Genomic DNA, 19,233 nt, shown 5'->3' on the forward strand with positions numbered 1-19,233 from the left:
AGAGTTATTTAATTATAAATTATTATATATTACAAGGATGGTTGAATTTTGTAATAATTATTTTTAAAAACATTTTTATTTTTAATTCATTCACAAGGTAAAAGAAATCTTTTCATGTTATAGTGTATAGAAATTAATTAAATTCTTTTTAAAATATTATCTCTTTAATTAATTCCCATCTAACAGAAAAATAAAAACATTTACTATTTACTATTTAATATTAAAATATTGATTATTTTTAATTAATAGAATTTACTTAAATTCAAAAGCTATTTATACACCCCAGGAAAAACTTGCTAATTTTATGAACGGCCAGCAAGGATGTCCCCTATATTCTTTGCCATTATTGTTGCAAACCCGCATACAAAGAGAATAAGGATTTATTTAGCACACCATAAATATAGTACAACCTTAACAAATCCAACAACGTTGTTTAATTTGTTGTTTCCCTCTTCCATGCAGATATATACCTTAAATAGCGAAAAACGTAACTAACGGCTTCCCTCACACATCGCAACCTACGTAGCCTATAATATATATATGAAGCCTCTCCTTACGACCTTTGTGCAACCACAATATATTCCTTGCATTGCAGAGTTTCTCTAATATTTCCCCTTCCTTAGAGAAAAACTGCACAACAGAAAGCATCAAATAAATAAATAATCTTTAAAAATGGCACGTGCAAGCCGTGTTGTGGTTCTTGCCCTGGTGATGTTCGCCATGATTGGGTTGGCCTGTGCTGCACCCGCACCAGAGGCCTCTGACGATGACTATGAAGGCGATGATTACTCCATCGGAGCCCTGACCAGCGGCGCGGCTTCTTCACCCAACGGTGTCGCCGCTGCACCCATTGGTGGACCCGTGCCTCCCGGTGCTTTCGACAATGCTAAGGGTGGTTTAGCTCCCAGCGCCGCCTCTTCCTCCCTCGCTCACTTCTCCACCGTCGCCGGAGCTGCCTCTGCTGCTCTTGCCGGCTTCTTCTACTTCTGAGTTTCAGAATATATGCATGCAAATATACACAAGAATTAATATTACAATGTTATTCCACATCTTGAGTACCCATATCCACTGAACTGATGTCAAATTATTTCAGTTTATAAATTAAAATTTTTTAATTTAAATATTTAGTATTCATAAATATTTTTTTTCCAGTCATATACGGACTTATCTGGCTTGAAAAGGATAAACTAAAAAAAGTCTAAAATATATGTGATGTAAAAAAAATATCAAAATGTTACCGAAAGATTTACAGTTATTTCTTGTGATAAAGAAGACGGGAAATAGCCTTGAGTAGTTATGCTAACCTATCACTTCATTATACTTGATTTATTACATATCACTTATCAGTTATCACTTTATTGAACTTCTCGTATAATGAATGGCTTTACACCTGATTATTTTATGACTTTTAATAAGATTTAGTGTTTAGAGTTATTTCTCAAATGCATCTCTAACTTCTTTTTTATGTACATCTCTACTTTTTTTTTTTCTCAACGAAAGAAAGAGTATATATATATATATATATTCTGAAATGAAAATATATTGCGTTGTAAAGAGACATTGAAGTGTCTCCCTATAACAGATTTCTAGAAAATATTATCATAAAGTATTTGAATTAGCTGATTTTGATAAATAATTTAGTGGTATTCTGAGAGAAAAAAAATTAAAATGATTATTTTTTATAACTATTTCTCATCGATGAAAAAGAACTATTAGTACAACTTAATATATTTTTTTTATTAGATATCATTGTATGCACGTGAATTAATTGTTCCAAGGAAAACACACCTTACATATCAAGATATTTGAAGTCAATTTCTATTCAAATTATAGATCTTTTTTTTTTAAAAAAAAAAAAAGAAGACCTGCATGATAAATTTGGTTTATTTTACCCAATTTTTTTTTCTTATAAATACTTAAGAAATTCATTCGACTCTGTCTAGAAATTATTATTTGAATTTAAATGGGATCATTTTTACCAGAACCGAAAAGAGCAAGAGGCCTTGAGCCACTTTCACCAACAGGTCAATGTGCTACCAGAAAGAAAATAGCTTATTATTAATTTATTATATTAAAAATGTTGGTTGAATGATTTCAAATTACCTGAAGTACATCACAAATCACTAAATAGTTCACGTGGCAACAAAAATATTTCTGGCTCTGATCATCAGTAAACAATATACTATTGTACATTATGTTCCCAAAAATGCCAAACTATATGACGTAAACGCAAATCTAACCTTCACTGGTGCTTATTACAATTCAATCAAAATGAATTTAACTTACTATATACCTAGAAAAGTACTTCATGGAATTATCAGTCCCATCAATGAATGACAAATAATGTAGAACTTCATCGAACACTTAAGCTGAATACCAGAAGTTGCAATTCAGTTCAGCCAGCTTTGTCAAAGATCAATTTTCTATCTAACCATTAAGTACCGTCTGGACCTGCTGGCAACTGTATTAACCGTGTGAAACTGACTGCCTAGGGAGATTGCCCGGATAAAAACAAAATGCATATTTTCACTTAATATACATATTTTACACTCACTTCCGCCACCCTCTGAATTTAGGTGGGAAGAAAGACCAAGAAGTGAATTAAGGATAACGATAACCAGCCAGACATTCATTCAACAGTCTTATCAAATAACTGCATCGATAATCAACTAATTTGTCGTTGATTTAATACATTCCCTTGAAAACAGGATTTGTCCGGCAAATGCTTGCTCCATACTCCTCATATTCTGCCTTTGTATGACAAGCCTGCACATTAGACCAGAAATTTTAAAACTTGCATCGAGATTTATTGGAAGGATTAAAGAAACATTAAGAAATTATGGGCACTCCCAAGGAGAATGACATTATCACAAGAGAACACATTGCAGTCCACGGAGAATGACATTATCATATGGCAAAGGGTATAGAAATCCTGGTTATTAATGCCACATAAAGAGGCATTGACAACCAACTACAGACATCACACTGACAAACAGCCTGCATGGGCAGCCGGGGCTGTGGAGCGAGGTGGGATGTTAAGATCAAATTGTAAGGTATGGAACTTGAGTCCCACATTGGAAGCACTGAACCTCTTAACACCCTCCTACCCCGAAAAAAAAATTGTCAGAAATGCATACCGTAAAAAATTCAGGTGTTGATGCAAGCACTGATCCTCCAAACCAAACTGCAAATCTCTGGATTGGATTGCTGAGTACATTTACCTCCACTGGCTGCGACTGCAGACTCCAAATATAAAAAAGTAAATGCCAGGCCAAAGCAATAAATATATAGCAGTCTGCCCTTCCATAAAACCAACTAACAACCAACACATCACTATTTTCATCGGAAAATAATTAAATGACAAGGATTTATGTAATTATTTAATACAACATAATGATGTATTGGTTGTTGATTGGTTTAGTCCGTACAGCTAGTGCAAGCAAGGTTTATATGAATGATAAAGAATTTCTCATCTGTCTGTGTGCGAGGAAGAGAATCATCAATCTAAATATTGTCTAAAGGTAACTATTGACTCTTACTTTTATCTCCCCATTCAAGCGTGATTCAGATAAAAGTACACGAGCATCCACTATTTTTTTTAGATCACGTTGCAACCTCCTGTGAAAATCCTTGAACATGGTTGAACCTCCAGACAACACTACATTCTGAAGTAAAAAAGACAAAATAGGAAAGAGGAGAAGAATTCAATCATTAAGAACATGTAAACTAAAGGGCTTGAAATTCATATGATCAGAAATTAAATATCATGGCTGGGCTGACATTTCATACTATTGTATTCCATCTGGCCCAACAAAAAATGCCCCAAGCTTAACATTGAGCCTAAGAAAATCACTAATTTTATGATAAAAAGTGGTTAACTAAAATTTAAAAGCACTCTTGGGGATTTTTTATATACATCTCAATATGTAAAGGTACTTCACCTTGTATAATGATCTCCTTGTGTCAATTGGCGCAGACTGAATACACTTGTCTATTACAACTGGCAAAGGGGTGGTAAAGTCACTGCCATATATCTCGGGATTAAAGAAAATCTGCAGAAATCATGGGGAAAACACACATATATGTTAATTTGACAAGTCCTGTTAATATAATGACCCAAACTGAACCCATGGATTAGCTCCACTATTAGACCAAGGCACTACTACATTTTCATAAATTCTCCAGTAGTTTAGGTAACAAACTCGAGTGGAACTAAAAGCTATATATAGACAAGCGATGTCAAGACTCTTAGAGATAGAGACTACTTGATCAGTTCATCCCAGATTCAAACCCTAACCAGTCTACATTGCTTGCACTTAAGCCTCCCATGCCCCTTCCCACGCTAGTTCTTCGACCTCTTTTATTTTTTTGCCACTTTTCTGGAAGTCAGGAGTTAATCGAGTATATATTTAAATAATTCATTAGTTCATGAGATAGGTTCAGGTATTCACAAGGGAAAAATCATACTAAAAATAGGTATAAAACAAGTAGACACAAATATCTAAAATCCAGAGCCCCCCTAAGGGGGATTCAGGTATCCATAATAGAGAAAATATAAGGAGCAGCCATAGACCAAACCTCAGGGCCTAGAAATCGTTCATAGCCAATATCACAGGAATATGGTGCCCCTGTCCTTGGTTTAATGCCTCTCCAATGCTTGATATACTTGGCTGGTTCTTTGTCATGCTTGTTAAATTCCTGAGAGAAAATGAGCCATTGTTACGTAGGAAAACTAACAAGTTCAAAAGATAACTTTCGTTACATCCCTTGATTCACAAAAAAAAAAAAAAAGCAAATTAAATTAGTGAGAATTGATTGACACTCGACTTGCTAATGGCAGAGGCAACAAAACTATTGGCAGAGAAACACCACAAACTTCTCAAATGATTCTGTCAAAGAAGTAAGTATTGAACTAAAGACAACCTTCACAATGTCAGAGCAGGTGTAGCAATACATTTCCTTCACTTTCCGTGCCACTTCAAAAGAGTCCTCTAGTGGTACATTCTCTCCTCTTTCCTGCATGAAGCGATGTCAACACAAGACAGTTCATGAATCTGACTTTAGCAAAATGCAGACTGACAATTGGATATGGATTAATGCAATCTCAGTCAGTTCAACAAAAATTTATAGCCAAGTACACAAATAAGTTTCATACTCAATCATGAAATAAGTAAATTTCACTTCTATTTATTAACTACTAAAAACGTAACAATAATACTATCATAAGTTTATCACACTCTGTTCATTCATAAGTAGCATTTATAAATGATTGGTTTCACTAGCTGTGTAAATGGTAGTTTGTGAGATCCTTCAACATTAACAAGAAGAGGTTTACAGAAATTTACAGATATTTAAATATGGGAACAATAACAGCACAATAAACTTTTAATTTATGCCACAAGGATTTCCTACCCGCATAAGCTGCTGTACAAAAAGAGTAATATCCTTTCCAGAAATAGGAATTGATTTGATGCTACTACCAATAACATAGCCGTCCGCAACGGGTACAACATGAGCAGCCCCATCTCCAACATCGACTACAACTCCTGTCATCTCGCACTACAAAGAATTTCAGATCAGCCTTAAAGGAAAATATTCATAAAATAAGCCAGATATAATAAGAAAAAAAAAATTGATAACTCCTATGGTACTGTTATCAAGTTCAAGTAAAATTATGCATAACCAACTTCACATTTTTATATTCAACATAATCGGGGGAGCTGATAAATTATCATATGCACATGTAATAATGCAAAACAACCACAACAGCTCATATTCTACAGTACGGTTCACTCTTCGTTTCAAGTGAAAACATCCGAATGTGTCAAATTGCAGGAGCTGATGAAACATCCTGTGCATTTTGTGTTTAGGTAACTACCAAACTTGTTGATGCTGAGATCATATTAAATATGTAATGCATTCAAGAATAATCATCAAAATCCAATTATATATTCAACATAATTTCCAATAAAAAATTCGCATGTAGCTGTGTACCAATTACCAACCTTAGATGTTGTGTAACCAGCTGCAAGAGCAAGCACAGAATTCACACCAATGTAAAGCCCAGGTACGTTAAAAGTCTCAAACATGATTTCCCCAGTATACTCGCGACTCTCAGGCGAAGTCAACGGACTCTCAGTCAAGAGAAAATAGTGATCCTCCGGATCACACCTCAAATAGTTGAATATGCACTGCTGCCAGAAGCGCTCCATGGCGTCCCAATTCTCAACCTGGCCATGCTGAATTGGGTAGTTGAGATTATAAGTGCTGCTAGATCGAGACTTGGAAAGTGCCTCATCCCCAATGAAGAAATCAAGATCTGCCATTACGCCAGCATTATGCTGGGCAACCCAATTGCCTTTAGAGGAGTTCCTCGATTGATTAAGAAAAGACTCGTTAATTGCAACCACTGTGGGAACAATAAAACATGGCTCAACATTACCAGCAAACCCCATCTTAGTATACCTGAAAAAAAAAACAAAAAGATTTCCAAATTCAGGAATTCGGGTCAATTAATATTACAGACAATTCTAGTCATAAAACTAAGAAAACCACATTGGGGCATTTCAACAAACACATGGTGTCCGCATAGGGGGAGAAAAAAAAGGTATTTGTTGAAGGGAAATTAGGTGATAGAAATGGGGGAAAAGGGTACCCGGAGCCATTATCGATGACTACAGCTGGACGAGAAGTAGAGGGATCCATGAGAAAGAATGAAAGGGTGGTGAGCGTTGAAGGTGGATCTGCGACTGAGATCCGAGAGTGAGCGTGAAGCAGAGGATCATGGTCGGGAAAAGCGGAACAAGGAAGAAGGTAAATATGATGACGGTGAGAGAGGCTTTAATCCCAAGTGAAAGAAAGAAATAAACAAATGGGAATGGTTGGTGATTGCTACATCCATCTCAACTGAAAGCTGCAGGTCCCATTAGCCCGATCATCCTTCTGTTCGTTTCCAAAACATGCTTTAAACAACTACTTCCCTTCTCTCTCTCTCTCTCTCTCTCTACAAGGCAAGAATATGTTGTTTTCTTTTCATGTAATTGAATACTGTATTTTGATTATGTGTAATTTTAGAATTTGATGTTAAATTGATTATAAAAATATAATTTTTTTATTAAATTAATTTTTAAATATTACAATTTAATAATAAAATAATCTCACAAATTTAATAACAAATAAAATTATCATAATTTTTATACATGAGGAATTTAATTTAAAATTTTCACTTAAATAATTAAATTGTCACCCATTCGTATTCATTCAACAAACAAAATAATTATTTAATCTTTCTTTTCTCTTTCTTATATTATTATTATTTTTAATTTTAATTCAATAATTTTCGGGTTGCCCCCAAATCCCAACAGTAATATGAATGCATAATTCAAAGATCGATGCATTGGTATTAGATTGCAGGAATTAATCACTAACCCAATTGGAAAAAAAATAATAATATGGATGCATTACACGACATGACGGCAAATTCGTTGGTACCAACAAATTGGGCTACTTGATCGATTTGAAGGACTTGTTGCGGGGACCCCACCCAAAACGAATATTTAAATGCTTTGGAACTTTTTTTTCTTTCCTGGTACTTTGACACGAACCTCCATCAAGGAAAAAAAAAAACTGTCGGTAGTTTTTAATTTAAATAACTTCTAAAAAAAAATTAAAAGCAAATATCCTAATCTTAAAAAGTTTCGTTCCTGTCCTACATTATAAATTTAAATATTTGCTTTAAAAAATGAGACTCACACAGTTCTTATTCTCACAATTAATTCACTGCTATATTTCTATTTGTTTTTACCATTATATAGTAATTTTTACAGTTTGAGAGTGTGATTAGTTTTTAATAATAGTAATCTCTCTGTCCCATAATAATCTTTGTATAAGAAGAAAAAAATCATCTCAAAATAATTATTATTTTTATTTTTTAATATAATATTAATTGTTTTTTTTTATTTGTATCACTTATAGTATTACTAATATAGGCTAAAAAACCAAATGAATTAATGATTATAAAATTAATTTTTTAAAAAAATTATTCTATTTTATTTATTGATTGTTTTTGTCCATGAAAAATAACTTAGACAATAATTATATTAGAACAAAAGAAACACTATACATTGACAAAATCAAATTTTTCTACATTGTCATCTAATAATATATCATTATATATTATAATAGGTTGACTATATTAAATACTATTTCTAATTTATTTACATTGTGAAAACTTTTACACTAATAATTGTCTAATGTATATAAACTTTTATTAGAAGATTTAATAGCTTTTGTTCATTTCCCTTTATTATTATTGTTATTATTATTATTATATCTTTCCATGTACATGTTTAGGTAAACTTGTCTTGAAACACTTCCAAAAAAACAAAATAAGAAAAAATTATATAAAATTATTTATAAGTTAAAATTAACTCTATTAATTAACCATTAGTTAAAATTTGTAAACATCATCTCATTTTAAAGAAGCCTACCAGAACTATGTTATTTTAGTTTAGCCTTCTACTGATGATTCCAAATTTTAAACTTAAGTCTCGTTGAAGCTATTAGAATTTAGTAGCCGTTGCTTCGACGCACGGTATATCACAGCATGAATCAAGTCTGCGCGAATTAACCATTATTCTCCTGATCGATTATACAAATTAGCAAGGGAAGCACCAATAATTACAACCAGAGTATTTATATGCCCTAAGTGTGATATAAACCTTAGGTTACCACACTATCGTCACAATAAAATATTTCACTTGTGCAGCGAAAGAGTAAACATTCTCAGCACTAACATAAGCATGCACTAAATAGACTTCAGCCATCCATTATATTCCACCTTTGCACTAGGTAGTTGCCATATATAGATATACTACACAACGAGAGAAAGTGGAATATTCTGTGGCAAAATGCTAATAGAATCGGTCCATAGAAATCAATCTATCATTTTATTTTTACTTGTTCCACAGAAACTAGGAATATCCATAACAAATACATGATTCCATCCAATAGGTAAAATCTACAAAAAAAAAACAAAACTTACTGCATACATGATTTAAATGTAGTTACCTTATCATAACATTAACCATCAACAGAAAAGCAGACAACTCAATTAGTTCGTGACTACATATACCACAGAGAGGAAGTTAGTGTCTCTATTCTAGAAGTTCTTATGTACGAGTAACGATTCAGTACAATTAAATTGTAACATGTAGCGTACATAACAATAAAGGTGTTGGATTCAATTTCAAATATTACTTAACAAAACCAGAATTTAGCCATTGAAAGTACTACTCCAGAGTTTTTTTAGCAGTCAATCCGGATAGAAGCCTGGAGCAGTCAACCCCAAAAATGCCATAACAGGGTAGCAGATAAAAGGATGGCTAATAGATAGAATGCAAGCAATCATACTACACAGTTCACACATATAAATACTCAAATTATAAAAATAAAACACTCATATTTAAAGAAATATTCATCATTAATTATCAAAAGTCAATAGCTTAAACACACAATCATCATAAACGTAATGCATAACTAATAACTAACCAGTAGCCAAAGAGTCATCAACTTTTACCATGCACACTTCTGTAAGAAGTACTATAGACAATAACAAATACAATGATTGGGACAATTACTCATACCACAAGGTTCTCTGAACAGGGCATGGGAAGGACAGAACAGCCTGCAAAGTGTAAACAGAGGCAGGCCAGAACAGAGAAGAGAATGCAAACTGAAGTGCTGACCTTGGCCAGAAAATACAAGGGTGAACGATTGATGGAGATGGGCAACTAGGTTTAGTCAAAAGTAAAGGGTTCTGAAGAAGAGAATGTGAAATCATAAAAGTAACCCTAAAAGTGGGTTATGGATCCCAAGAGAAGGTGGAACAATCATATTTTTGCCACTTGTTGGTACAATTGTGCTGTCTACTGCAATTCAGCCACTATCCACACGATGCTAGGAGTTCCATGTAGTGACTGGCAGCTACAATGCTCAACCATAGCACAATAATGGCACCCCACTATTCACTATTCTGTTTAACATCTTCTACTCTAGACTGCAAAAGGCAACAAGAAAATCTACTTGTATTCCAAGCACTTGCCTACGATAGCAATAATGTCAACACCTTAGCAAGAGTTAAACATGTAAAACATCATTTTGATACCTGCTTATTCCAGTCAGTATTGCCAATGCTTCATAATTCCTCAATGGCTCAATTTAACCTAAAAATCCTGTAGAACAAGTATGAGAAAGAGGTTGAAGAAAGGCTGCAGACAATGGTTTGATACTAATTCTCCACTCTACAATTTATCATTAAGCAGGACAATTTGTCCAATTATACTTGTATATATGAATAAACCACAAACAATGAGGGAATTGTAGAGCAAGTAAGACTATAATCATTATTCAGGAGAAGCAACAGCAGCAAATGAATTATTCACCAAATCTCACACTTTCAAAGAAGAATAAAAGGTTCAAGTATGACTGAAACAATCCATCTAAACGCTTAAAATCTGGTTCATAACCCGATAGAAGTGTTCCAACAATTACTGACACATAGCAGTTAATGAAACAAGTGCATGTGTAGAGGAACACAATAGAAATCCACGCAATTAAATTTGAAGTGCTCGGGAGTAGCAGATTTTATTTGAGCACAAGACATTGCATTGGAAAAACAGAAGCAAGGGGAAATTACAAAGCAAAATTACAACATAATTCGAATTCAAGAAAGAGAATCCTTCTGACTGGCCTGCTGCTGCAATAATTCTTCTCTAACCCTTCTGATCTCCGCTTCCTTCTCCAACCTCTCTTTCTGAGACAGATTACCATACAGAAAGAGGGTCAAAAAGGTACAAAACAAATCGTAGCATTCATACTTAGAAAAAATAATTGGCTTATTATAAGAAATGCAAGCATATAGATACACACATAAATCAAATAACACGAAGCATTGCTGCAAGGTTCAAAATAATGTATAAAGGAAATGAAATCCTAAAATAAAGTTAAATTGAGTTAGGTAGGAGATTATAATAATCATATGTTAGATGATATGTAGGGTTTTGTTTATTGGCGGAGAGTGAAATTGAGAGAAAGGAATGAACCTTTTCGTCTTGACGAAGAGCGATCCAGACATGGAGTTTGTCCATGGACTGCCAGAACACGAAGGCTCCAAGCGTCATCGCGAAGTACGTCGCCACTTTCACCATCTTTCTTTCTTCTTCTCAGGCTTTCCCTTGTAATCAAATCTCTGGTTTCCCCTAATAATGTGATGTTGTGATCCGCAGTTTGCTTGGGCTCGTTCTTACTGTGAGGCCCAACTTCTATGCGAAACCACTGTTCCAGCTTAGCACACTAGGTCCAGCCCAAATATGGGTGGATACGATGTATGAGGAGGCAAAACAAAAAAACTCACATAAAATATAATCTGTATTTATAATTTTATTTTAAAAAAATTGTCATTTCTCTAGTAAGGATAATTTTAAAATAGTGAGATTCTCTTTTTTTAATTTTAAGATTAATATTCTTATTTTATTAATCAATTTTCTTTAAGTTATGCAAATTGGCTAAAAATACTTACAAGGGAGCATAATAAATAATTTAAAGACGCAATTTACTATTACAAGGAAATAAATGTAATCATGAACTATTGTTTAGTCAAACCAGTGAGGGTAGGATTATAATCAGATGTTCTGATTTTTTTAAAGATATATTTCTCGAAAAAAAATTGCTAGTAATTTACAGTGACAGAAGGATATTGTTTGTGTTGTGAGGTGTTTCACGCTGAACCGACATGAGCCCGTTAGCTTAACGTCAAAATAATGGTCATCATCTTATCCAAGTAAACTATGTACGTGATGAAATCATGAAAAATTTTCTAATATGTAGGTTTGGGGCTGAGTTGCCTATACAGTTTTGATGTCAGGTCTTGCGACTCCCATTGGCGGTTAGTATCATGAAAAAACTGACAGTTGCTTCAATAAATGAATACAGCTAGCCTCGCTGGTGGAACCAAGAACAAGAAGATGGAAGATCACAAAAACCGTCTTTCTTTTAATCCAATTGTGCATAGCCAAGAGTGTCCGGTCTTTTGTCTCGACTGTATCTACACGACTGCATGTGTGCCAAGGGTAAAATATGGCCAAGTTGCACTTCGAGATAATACGATTCATAATTTATTTTTTCTTTAGAGGTGACATTGCATAGAATAATTCAAAAAGAGCAAGGTCGGAGCCAACCAATTGAATTGAAGAAGAAAAGGACCCACCAATCAACGTTTTTGTCGTTTTCCATTGATGCTCCGGCACCACAGTAAATGCTCCCTCTGTCTCAATACTCATCGCTACAACATGCAATAAAAAATTCCGTCCCATAAGATCCTCTAACCCATCGTTTCGTCCTCCTACTTACCCTTTTTCTCTTCTTCGCGATACCATTCCCACCCTCTTAAGCCAAACTTTTCCTCTCCTCTTTTCTTCATTCATATTCTTCGCTACGTTATCGAAAACAGAATTAATCATGCGGATCCAGTGGTGGCTAAACACATGCTCCTCGGCCAACTGCGCCACCGCCACCCACCATTCAACAATCTCACTCCCCAAACAAAAAGAACATGCATGTGATGATTCCATCAGCTACTCCTCCATTTCCGAAGCACCTGCATCTTCCACAACCTCCAACAACAGCACTTCCTCTCTCGAAAGCAACCTCTCCATACAAACCCTCCCATCCGTTCCATCTCTCCAAAGCCTCTCTCCACAAAACTTCACCTTCTCCGTCTCCCACCATTGCGTCACCACCCTCGAGCCACACCTTTCTCGCCCCGTCACCTCCCTCGCTGTCAACAACAACCTCCTCTACGCCGCAACCGACCACGAAATCAACGTCTACGACCGCCACACCTGCACCACCATCCACGCCTTCAACACCCAGCCCACCTCCACCTCCAACTCCACCAAAACCATCGCCTTCTCCAACAACAACACCGTCATCACCACCCACCAAGACTGCAAGATCCGCGTGTGGCAAAACCACAAGAATATTCACCACCGCATGTTAGCCACTCTCCCCACCGTCAACGACCGTCTCCACCGTTTCCTCCTCCCGAAGAACTACGTCGCAATCCGTCGTCACGAGAAACGGCTCTGGATTGAGCATGCGGACGCCGTTACGGGACTCGCCGTTAGTAACGGTGCTATATACTCCGTTTCGTGGGACAGGACTCTCAAGATATGGCGGTTATCTGATTTTCGCTGCGTGGAGTCGTTGAAGGCGCACGAGGACGCGGTCAACGCGGTGGCAGTGTCCAACGATGGGACCGTCTACACAGGATCCGCGGACAAGCGCATACGCGTGTGGGCGAGGCCCGCGGGAGAGAAGCGGCACGTGCTGGTTGCCACGTTGGAGAAGCACAAGTCCGCGGTGAATGCTTTGGCGTTAAACGACGACGCTTCGGTGCTGTTTTCGGGTGCGTGTGACCGTTCAATATTGGTGTGGGAGAGGGAGGACAGTGCGAACCATATGGTGGTGAGTGGAGCTCTGAGGGGGCACCAGAAGGCGATACTGTGTTTGGTCAACGTCTCTGATTTGCTTTTCAGTGGATCCGCTGATCGTACGGTTAGGATTTGGAAGCGCGCTTATGATGGACGGTATGGATGCCTTGCTGTCCTCGACGGTCACCGGAAACCGGTTAAATCCTTGGCGGCGATTCCGGAGGAGTATGATCAAACTTCACCTAAATGTAGCGTCTCGGTTTTCAGTGGCTCTCTTGATGGAGAGATCAAGGTTTGGCAGGTTTCTATCACGAGTCAGTAAAGAATCGTGATCGAGAATTTAATTCCTAGAAAATTGATGGTAAACTAAAAGGGAAAAAGTAGAATGAAAATATGTACTATACAAAGATGATATTTTTGTCATGATTTTCGTGTGGCACTATGCCAGCTATAAAAACACAATCCAATTTTCTTATAATACTTTTTTTTTGTCTTTCAATTATTTTTTTTATTTCTTTTTATTGCAAATTTCATTGTATAATGACAAGATTTCTCCATTTGAAAATTTTCGAAGCGATGTTTAAAGTATTAATTATACCTTACTTCTTTTTTTAACAAAAAAAAACTTATTTATTCAAGTGTAAAATATGATCGAGAATTGAATTCGTAGAAGAAAAAATTGTTGACGTTAAAAATGGTGTCTCAGTTAAGTATTTGAGCTAAAAAAGCATTTAAATTTGTGGAAAGACTTTATCTTGCTTCATTCTGCCAATCTCTTGATATTAAATTCTTAGAAAATTAACTATAGATAAAAAGAGAAAACAATGGAAAAAAAGTATGGTGCTGAGTGTGGGAATATGTATACGAGAATGACATTTTTGTCATTATTTTTGTGACCTCGATGGAGCTAAACAAACAAGCTTCAATTTTTTTAGTCGTATTATTTTTTTAAAAGAAAATAATACATTCATTAATAATGTAAAAGAATTCCATAAAACACAATTTGACATGTATCGAAAATTTGTTGATTTTAAAAAAGATTAAAAGTCATGGGTCCGAAGAAAACAATTCATAGATAACCTCTTGGTATATATATCGAAAGAAAAAAGATAAACAAATAATAAGGATAAATGATACGATAAGAAGATAGAGAAAAAAAAAAGTGTTTATGAAATGTTTGAAAGACATGGATGCTCAGGTAGGAAAATGTTTGGTATATATCATATGTTATACTATTAAAGAGAAAAAAAAAATATATATATATATATATAGATAATGGAATACATGATATTTGAGAGAGAAAAAAAAATGAAAGAAATTGATAAATGTGTCATTACTACTTCAAATATCATCACACAATATTTAATATTTAATTGTTTTACACAAAAGTAAAGATCCTTTGCACCATTATTATATGGGAATTAAACTTTTTCTTATCTTTTCATTGGTTTTTTTTAAGTATCTCTCCACTAGTTTTCATCTCTCTTTGTTGTATAAATATAATTTCTCTGTTTTTTGTTAAAAATAATTGTAGCAACCAAGTGGGATCAATTATACATTACTTATATTTTAAAACTTATTTGATGCCAACAATGTAGACTAAGAAGGAATGTTTTTAAAGAGTATTATTATTTAAATTATTTTCACAATAATTTAGTCATTGTCCATTTCTCTTTGTGTATATATTTTTTATTTACTATGACTTTGTGGGAGAGATCTCTTCAACAAAATCTTAGACTAGTATTTTGTGACAATATTTAGGTATAATATTTTATTTTGTGTTATTTTTTATTTAAAATTAAAAGTTCATGTGGAATAAAGGTTTATATTAAATGATAAGTCATATTGATTTTCAATGTGAATTTTTAATTTAAATTTTTATATAAAGTAATATCAAGAGATACTCATGAGTTTTTAGATAACTATTAAAACTTAGAAAATCATTTGACAGATTAAAATAATATTTTATTTTATGTTATTTTCTATTTAAAAATAAAAGTTCAAGTGGAATTAGGGGTGGGAATAGGCCAGGCTAGGTCAGGCTTTAAAAGGTCTGAGCCTAGCCTACGATTAATTTTTGAGACCTGAGCCTGACCTATAACCTATCAAAGACTTTTATTTTGACTCGGCCTGGCCTTTTTGAAAGTCTAGCCTGGCCTGGTAGCCTATTTAAAAGTCTATTTAAAAATCTTCTTCACATTAAATCTTTAATATTCCTAGTTGTTTTTACCAAAAAAAAAATAACACACCTTCTATAATAGGCTAAACAAGATCTTAATATATAATTTGACTTAATTTTTAATCTAACGTTAATTTAGTTAGTAGTCTTAAAAATATATTAATAATATAAACAGAAATCACCAAATGATATAAAATAATCTAAAACAAAAGAAAACCTCATGAGGTAGTATCATCCAAGTCTATCAAATCAACATATTAATTATTACAACAAAAAAATAAAGCCTACATCATTAGCTCCTCCATATTTACCATGAGGTAGGATATGATTTTTATTTGCTCTAGAATATAGTAACGTAATAAAAGAAAAAGGAAACCTAATAGGAATAGAGAAAGGAATTATTAACAGAAATAATAAAACTAATAAAAATAATGAGAAATATAAAGAAACTCACACCTTGTAATTAAAATTTTACTTAATTATAGGAATGGAATCTGCTAGTTTTTTTTAAAAATAATATTAATTGTACCCAAAAAATAATATATATATATATATATATATATATATATATATATATATATATAGGTCGGCCTATCAAGCTTATAAGATTTCTTTAATAAGCCTCATATTTAATTTAATAGGCTTTTAAAAAAGCCTGAGTCTAGCCTTTTAATTGAATAGGTCAGGCCAGGCTTTATGTAGGCCAAGTCATAGGCCCTTGTAGGCCGGCCTAGCCTATTCTCACCTCTAAGTGGAATGAAGGTCTATATTAAATGATAACCCATATTGATTTTCAATGTGAATTTTTAATTTAATTTTTTTTATAAAATAATATCAGAAGATACTCATGAGTTTCTAGATGGCTATTAAAACTTTAGGGAATATGACTGTTTTGCGAAATTTATTATTAGAGTTATTTTTCATAAATTTCACCCGCCAAACTTTCAATTTCTTCTCATTTTACCTCAACACTTAATTTTTTTTTGTGTATTTTATAATCATATATTTTTTAATTTTTGCATATTTTACTGTTTGCATGCAACAAAACTACATTCCTTTTACAAAAAAACACTAACAAGATGACTCTAAGGTCGAGGCACACTAGATCTGACTTTGGATTTTTGATTTTGATATGCTTCAGTTAAGTGATGATTTCACTCATGATAAATATTTATATTTGTAAAGACATACAAAGTAACTGTGGTGATGAGGAGGAACCTGAGATGATGATGAAGAGAGAGGGACACCTACAATGTCACTATGTCATCTAGTACACCAACTTTTTCCGATCTTAAGATGTAATATTTCATATATTCATACATATCCACCGTGTTGGTGTTTGTTGTTCAATGTCTTGGCTTTGGAGTCAAGGTTAGGGAGTTTTGAAACACCAAATTGTGTAGAGCTTACTTGGTTTCATCATATACTGTGTTGTTGTCCCATGACTTTGAGATCCTATGTGTTTCTCATTAAAAAAAATATACTTATAAATCCTGATAATTTTTTTGGCAGCTAGAAATAATAAATAAATCCTGATAATTTTTTACCCACCATAAATTAAAACATACTTATAAAAAAATATTAGAGACCCTAGGTAAAATTTGAAAATTTACTAAGAACCTAAAAATTAATTAAGCCATATTATCAACATTATTTACCTTATTCTACTGATTCTTATTTTCATCTTCTATCCTTATACTTTTTTTTCATGTAATGTGTATGTTAGGATTTTTCACACTTATTTAATGGTGATGATTTTATTGTGAGTCTCTAATTAGGTAATGTGTTATTGTCATAATAATATTATGTCCTTGATTTTTTTTCCTCATCAATTGACTTTTGAGAAAAGATTGAATAGTTCTTGTCATTTTAAAAAGTTGGGTTTTATGCACAGTGAAACAAATATATAAAAAATTAATATTGTTTCTATTAGTATAAAAACATCACTTGCATTTTTTCTATAATATGAAAGAATACGAAAGATGATTTTTGGAATGAAATGAAAAAAATATATAATAAATCATGTGGATAGTAAGGTAAGTTGAATCTATAAGTCAATCTACCAAATTCATAAAAAATGTTAGGACAAGTTAGGTGTTTCAATTCATTAACTCGCTTAAGTTGATCAATTGAAGGTGAGGTGAGGCAAGTTGACCCTTTGTTTAAGTCAAAATTAAAAAGATCAAAACAAAAACAACTTTACATCATATGTACTAAACAATTATTTAAGTCATTCTCTTTTGACACCTAAACACATCTTTCTTCCTTCATCATCATTTCTTTTAAGATTAACTTGGTGGTTAAAAAGAAAAGATTGCGAGTTCAAATCTCTCTTACTAACAAAAACAAATGAACTAACAATTAATGTTAATCAATGAAATAAAATAAAAACCCATTTCTTTTAGACACTTGCTATTGGTTAATCTTGTGAACTCGTTTTTATTCTTATGGTTCCTTTTTGTTTTCAATTTCTTTGCATTACTCAATTTTTTTTAACAATGTTTCTTTGTTCCTATAGCTAACATTGTTCTTCTCGGGTCCAGTGAGGACAAGTATGGTTATCTTCCCATTCTCCTCTTTTGCCTCCGTGTCCGGAAGGGATTTTTTACTTTAAGGGGGGTGGAGGGTGGGCAAATGTTAAAAAGTAAGTAAATTTTCGCATCTCTAACATATATATATATATATATATATATATATATATATATATATATATATATATATATATATATAGAAATAAATGAAATATTTTATTATATTACATACAATAGATAAAGAATGAATAGCATATGGAAAAAAGAATAGATTAAAGAACAACAAAGATGGGTTTTTAAAAAATAGTGTTAAAAAATTATTGAAGATGAGGTGAAAAAATATAGCATATATTGTTTATATAAAACTTATATTTAAATATATTTTTATCTATAATAAATATTTTTTCCACTTATTATCTAATAAATTTTTGTTTTACATTAAGTTCCTAATAAAAAAATAATTTTATTTTTAGTATTTGATATTTTGTTTTAGTCTCTGATAAATTAACAAATTTTGTGATTATTCCCTAATAAATTAAAGAATTTTATTTTGGTCCCAACTAGTTATAAATGAATTTTTTTATTAAAAAATAAATACAAAATTTGTTAATTTGTTAAGGACTAAAAAGGTGTCAAGGATAAAATAAAAAATTATTACTTTATAAGAAACTCAATGTAAAATAAAAATTTATTAGGAAATAAATAAAAAAAATCAAATATTTATTAGACATAAAAAATATATTTAAGCCTAAAAAAGTATTTTTAGCCATAAAAAATCAAAAGAAAAGAAAAATAGGTATTTGTGGTAATAAGGAGGTGTAAATATCAATAGCCTAGAGTCCCAAAATAAGTTGGTTTTTTATTATAAAAAAAGCAATTGCTATATCCGTATACTAACCCAATCCCCTTTCTCATTTTTTATTTTCAAACTACCTAAAACAATTAAGAAGAGAGAGTGTATTAGTATATATAGGGACTGGATATAGCAACTGCCTAACAAACCCCATTCGGCTAGCATGTTTTTTGGATCTCA

The 19,233-nt window shown here is 33.0% G+C and overlaps 4 protein-coding genes across 4 annotated transcripts; 2 read left to right on the forward strand and 2 right to left on the reverse strand.

Annotated features, from left to right (window-relative positions):
* Window positions 1-579: 579 nt before the first annotated feature.
* Window positions 580-1,121, forward strand: LOC114421820. Its single transcript, XM_028387905.1, has one exon. It carries the CDS (start codon window positions 673-675, stop codon window positions 988-990), a length of 318 nt encoding a protein of 105 aa, XP_028243706.1. The 5' UTR covers window positions 580-672; the 3' UTR covers window positions 991-1,121.
* A 1,010-nt stretch (window positions 1,122-2,131) lies between these two features.
* On the reverse strand, window positions 2,132-7,009 carry LOC114421816 (actin-related protein 3-like). Its single transcript, XM_028387902.1, has 9 exons — window positions 6,656-7,009; window positions 6,006-6,465; window positions 5,413-5,559; window positions 4,924-5,016; window positions 4,579-4,698; window positions 3,942-4,052; window positions 3,540-3,665; window positions 3,138-3,236; window positions 2,132-2,766 (listed from the first exon to the last, which is right to left on the reverse strand). Exons 1-9 carry the CDS (start codon window positions 6,703-6,705, stop codon window positions 2,686-2,688), a joined length of 1,287 nt encoding a protein of 428 aa, XP_028243703.1. The 5' UTR covers window positions 6,706-7,009; the 3' UTR covers window positions 2,132-2,685.
* Window positions 7,010-10,434: 3,425 nt separating this feature from the next.
* On the reverse strand, window positions 10,435-11,263 carry LOC114421984. Its single transcript, XM_028388140.1, has 2 exons — window positions 11,103-11,263; window positions 10,435-10,813 (listed from the first exon to the last, which is right to left on the reverse strand). The coding sequence occupies exons 1-2, from the start codon at window positions 11,205-11,207 to the stop codon at window positions 10,724-10,726; spliced, it is 195 nt and encodes a 64-aa protein (XP_028243941.1). The 5' UTR covers window positions 11,208-11,263; the 3' UTR covers window positions 10,435-10,723.
* Window positions 11,264-12,184: 921 nt separating this feature from the next.
* Window positions 12,185-13,970, forward strand: LOC114423105 (protein JINGUBANG). The gene has a single exon (XM_028389727.1). The coding sequence runs from the start codon at window positions 12,517-12,519 to the stop codon at window positions 13,810-13,812; it is 1,296 nt and encodes a 431-aa protein (XP_028245528.1). The 5' UTR covers window positions 12,185-12,516; the 3' UTR covers window positions 13,813-13,970.
* The last annotated feature ends 5,263 nt before the right edge of the window (window positions 13,971-19,233 follow it).

The sequence above is a fragment of the Glycine soja genome, chromosome 8 (assembly GCF_004193775.1).
Source record: "Glycine soja cultivar W05 chromosome 8, ASM419377v2, whole genome shotgun sequence".
Lineage (NCBI taxonomy): Eukaryota > Viridiplantae > Streptophyta > Magnoliopsida > Fabales > Fabaceae > Glycine > Glycine soja.

What these genes read in the sequence shown, in the direction of transcription:
- LOC114423105 (XM_028389727.1), top strand. Translation starts at nt 12,517, where the DNA reads ATGCGGATCCAGTGGTGGCTAAACACATGCTCCTCGGCCAACTGCGCC.
- LOC114421984 (XM_028388140.1), bottom strand. Translation starts at nt 11,207, where the DNA reads ATGGTGAAAGTGGCGACGTACTTCGCGATGACGCTTGGAGCCTTCGTG. An exon ending in CTCTTCGTCAAGACGAAAAG is followed by an intron (nt 10,814 to 11,102) that starts GTTCATTCCTTT and finishes AATCTGTCTCAG; the next exon opens with AAAGAGAGGTTGGAGAAGGA.
- LOC114421820 (XM_028387905.1), top strand. Translation starts at nt 673, where the DNA reads ATGGCACGTGCAAGCCGTGTTGTGGTTCTTGCCCTGGTGATGTTCGCC.
- LOC114421816 (XM_028387902.1), bottom strand. Translation starts at nt 6,705, where the DNA reads ATGGATCCCTCTACTTCTCGTCCAGCTGTAGTCATCGATAATGGCTCC. An exon ending in CTGGTTACACAACATCTAAG is followed by an intron (nt 5,560 to 6,005) that starts GTTGGTAATTGG and finishes AATTCTTTGTAG; the next exon opens with TGCGAGATGACAGGAGTTGT. An exon ending in GCTTGAATGGGGAGATAAAA is followed by an intron (nt 3,237 to 3,539) that starts GTAAGAGTCAAT and finishes TGGAGTCTGCAG; the next exon opens with TCGCAGCCAGTGGAGGTAAA.